Below are 4,241 nucleotides of genomic sequence, written 5' to 3'. Positions count from 1 at the left end.
TCAAGCAGCGTTTAAACAGCTATGTAGGTGATTTTGATGTGAGAGACAACAGGAGATGCACTTTTTCACTGCAGGAAGCGTTATTATGGATTATGGACTCTGTGGTATTTTAGTTAAAAATGTCTTTTATCAGCTGTTTGGACTCTCATTCTGACGGCACCCATTCACTGCAGAGCATCCATTGCTGAGACACTGATGCAGTGCTACATTTCTACAAACCTGATGAAGAAACAAACTCATCCTGATCTGGGATGAAATGAGCTCATTTTCAGCAAATCTTCATTTTTGGGCTGAATGATTCCTTTAAACTAGCTGCAGCTGGATTTTCCAGCAGGTGTGTGTAACGTTTGAAAACGTGAGGTGTTTGTTTCTCTCACACATCCAGAGCCTGAGTGTTCACGTGGCGGCATTTGCAGTGGTGTGTGTGGTGGTGTGTGTTTGCGTGCCTCTGCTGCTGTGTTTGCCGTGTTTGCCGGTGGTTCGGCGAGGAGAAACACCTCTGGCGCTCTTCATCTGGTCCATGCTCCTCATCATCGCCTTCGTCTTCATCTTCACCGGAGGCGTCGTCACGGCCTGGGAGCAGGTCAGCTGATCAGATGAGCACCACTAGTTTAGATGTACACTTGATTTTAGACCTAGTACTTACTTTATTTTATTTTTTCATCAGAAACATGCTTTCTGCAAATACACAGATCCTGAAGATAAATGTAATAACCTAATTTTCAATATTTTAGGTGTGTTTTCTAGACCTGGAAAAGTCATGTAAATTATTTAAATGTAATCTAACCTAAAGATATAAATTTTTCTGGTTATGCCAAGCTCAAAAATATTTTCAGTAAAAATTGCTAGTAAAAAATATTTGTAAACGTCCTTAATCCTCATGCAGGAAATCTTCTGCAATTCCGAATTTTAATTGATTAAAATTGTAATAATACACTTTTAATAGTCAATAATTTAAGTTTGCATGTATCATGAACATGCCTGGTTTGAACAAGGTTTGAGTGCAAAGATTATAGAGTAATAAATTCAGTTTTGGTCTAGTTTTAGTTATTTTAGTACATCAAGCTAAACTATACTAATAATAGAAATGGTGCCTAGGCAACTAGCTGAAAAAAATACTTTTTTAATTTAATTTTATTTCCGATAATGTTAAGTTGTTAAGTTAGTTGTAGTTGTCAATAATAACTCTGCTGTATATATGAGAAATGCTGATTTTCGGCTGTAATGTTGTTGTTTTTCTTCGTCAGGTCGCGTTCTTCCTCTTCCTGTCGCTGTCTGTTTATACAGTTCTTCCTCTCCCGCTCTCATGGGCTCTGAGCTTCGGCATCGGAACCAGTGTTTCTCACATTGTTGTCATCAGTGTGTATGTGTCTGTAACCAGCCCTCAGACACAAGACCTGGCCGTGCAGGTAACACACACACACACACACACACACAAACACACACACTCTCTCTCTCTCTCACTCACACACACACACACACACACACACACACACACACACACTCACACACACACACACACACACACACAAACACACACACTCACACACACACAGGCACACATACACACACACACACTCACATACAGTATGTATACACACACACACACACATATGTATTGATGGCTGGTCAGAGGAAATGTTATATGCAAATGGTGAGCAGTGGAGGCCATCAGTTGACGCCAGATGATTTTCCTGCCGCCGCACATATTCAAAACCTCTTTCTGTGTCAGCTGGTGGCGAACGCAGTGCTGTTCGTGTGTGTTAATGCCGTGGGTGTGTTTCACCTGTGGCACACTGAACACGCTCACAGGAAGTCCAGCAAGAAACGGGAAGATTTCAGCAGAAACCGCGCCACACAAGCCAAACAGAAACGTGACCAGGTACAGACTTGCATACATGTATACTTCATTCAGACCGTGTGTGTCTCAGTAGGGTGTTTTTGAGTGTGTGCATGTTGCTTTCCAATGCTTAGGCTTTGGAACAGAGCTGAAATAAATAAATAAATACATTGTAAATAAAGACAATGTTAAACCGGTTAACCCGTGTGTCCAGGAGCATCTCCTGCTGTCTGTGCTGCCGCGATACATCGCCATGGAGCTGAAGACGGAAATCGTCAAACGTCTGTCTGCGAAATGCAGCGCCGAAGAGAACCGACCAAACTTCCACAGTCTCTACATCCGACAGCACAAAGACATCAGGTGAGACCAGACAAACACACACACAACACACTCATAAACAAACAAACACACACACACACAACACACTCATAAACAAACATGCACAACACACTCATAAACACACACACACACACACACACAAAGCATTTCCTTGGTTTTTATATGAAGCTGACTATACTGATTACACACAAACCCAAAGCTCAAGCCCTCACAGACAGCGATTATTAGGCCCCGAGCACTGCAGTGCGAGGAAATTGCTGTTGACCCTATTGGAATTGCTCCGTTTCTAATTGTTATAGTTTATTGAAGTTGTGATTTCGGTCAGCAGTATCCTGTACGCTGATATCGTGGGCTTCACACACCTGTCCAGCACCTGCACACCTGAGGAGCTCGTTGCCGTCCTCAACAAACTCTTCGGCAGGTTTGACGACATCGCCAAGGTCAGCGAGGATCTGCGTTACTGCTGCTCTCTGTGTTTCTATTTACTTTATGTGCTCAACCCTTTCTCTCTTCTGCTTTCTCTCTCGCTCTCTGTAGAAGAACGGCTGTTTGCGCATTAAAATCCTGGGCGACTGTTATTACTGCGTGTCGGGTCTTCCTGATCCGATCTCTCATCACGCTCGCAACTGCGTTCAGATGGGTCTGGACATGTGCACGGCCATAAAGTGAGTCCGATGATCAAAAAGCATCTTAATAACAGTGTTATATTAATATCATTGATACTGTCACAAATGCCTACTATGTAGGAGCGAAGGAGCGCGGAGACGTAGGAGAATTCACCTAGAACAGTTTTTATTAATCCAAACAAAGGTTAACATAGGAACACACGTAGGACATAGACGTTTAACACTGGACAGGGTACAAAGGGCAGAACACACTTTAAATACTCAACTAAACGAGGGAATTAATGAGACACACTTGAGATCAATGAACACAATCAAACACAAAGGAAAACTAGGTCACGGGGAGCACATGGGGAGAAAACACAACAAAACAGGAACATAGGTCTGACAGATACGCTATGATAGTTTTTCTTAATATTTTAAAATTATTGTTATATTTTCTGTTTTCACTTGAGTTTAAATTGTTGTAATGCTGCAATTTTTATTCGTTTTTTTATATTGTTAATAATATTTTTCAATTATTATTTTATTAAATTAGTTTAATATTTTATTTTATTTCAGTTAACTTTTTTATAATTTTTTTTTTTTTACGAAAATTTTTCGGGTCTTAAAATGAGAGGATTTTTTTGCAGTAAGCTGAGGGAGGCGACGGACGTGAACATCAACATGCGTGTTGGCGTGCACACGGGTAATGTCCTGTCCGGCGTGATCGGCCTTCAGAAGTGGCAGTACGACGTCTGGTCAGATGACGTGACTCTAGCCAATCACATGGAGTCTGGAGGAGTGCCTGGGTACCACACCTTTACACCTCTCAGGTCTGATTACCGTAGTATTATTGGTGATGATTCTGATGATGATGGTTTCTCACAGGAGAGTCCACATTACAGAGGACACGCTCGCTCACCTGGACGGGAAATATCAGGTGGAGGAAGGAAATGGCGGGAGTCGCAATTCCACACTGAAGGAAAAGAGAACGTTCCTGGTCATCGATCCTAATGCAGAAAACTCCAACACGACACCTGAGGTGATCAACAATATTCATTATTGACTATCAGTTATCTGCTGTAGCGTCTGGACCAATCAGACACACCTTCATTTGATTGATTTAACAAATCAATTATTCATTAGATTAACAAACGTTCACAGACCCCTCACCCAATAAACATACTGGGTGCCAAGTTGTCTGTGAACAAGGTCCAGGACCCTGGTTACCATGGCAACCCTGACACCAGATACATTTACGACCTAATGGAATTTAGGTGGAGAAAATCACTGCCTTGTCCATAAGGAAAATCCACAAGGGATGGACTTTTCTTTGCTAATTAATTAATTAATAGGAAAACCTTTCTTTGAATGAACACACATATCCTTCAGGTCATTGTGTATATTATTGCGGTCTTGTATATTATCTGTTGTATTGTAGACTATTTTATGCATGC

General features: G+C 41.5%; 1 protein-coding gene across 1 annotated transcript in view; it reads left to right on the top strand.

Moving 5' to 3' along the window:
• The first annotated feature begins 419 nt into the window (after positions 1-419).
• LOC107720483 (adenylate cyclase type 4) overlaps positions 420-4,241 on the top strand; it is a 17,744-nt gene continuing 13,922 nt past the window's right edge. Inside the window, exons 1-8 of the mRNA XM_016528201.1 lie at positions 420-583; positions 1,248-1,409; positions 1,733-1,882; positions 2,055-2,200; positions 2,508-2,619; positions 2,717-2,844; positions 3,435-3,593; positions 3,673-3,826. Of these exons, the coding sequence (XP_016383687.1) occupies positions 521-583; positions 1,248-1,409; positions 1,733-1,882; positions 2,055-2,200; positions 2,508-2,619; positions 2,717-2,844; positions 3,435-3,593; positions 3,673-3,826 (1,074 nt within the window). The 5' untranslated portion in view covers positions 420-520. The remainder of the gene's footprint in view (positions 584-1,247; positions 1,410-1,732; positions 1,883-2,054; positions 2,201-2,507; positions 2,620-2,716; positions 2,845-3,434; positions 3,594-3,672; positions 3,827-4,241) is intronic.

This window comes from Sinocyclocheilus rhinocerous, unplaced genomic scaffold (assembly GCF_001515625.1).
Source record: "Sinocyclocheilus rhinocerous isolate Xijiao unplaced genomic scaffold, SAMN03320098_v1.1 scaffold691, whole genome shotgun sequence".
Lineage (NCBI taxonomy): Eukaryota > Metazoa > Chordata > Actinopteri > Cypriniformes > Cyprinidae > Sinocyclocheilus > Sinocyclocheilus rhinocerous.
This window is presented reverse-complemented; position numbering and strand designations above follow the sequence as displayed.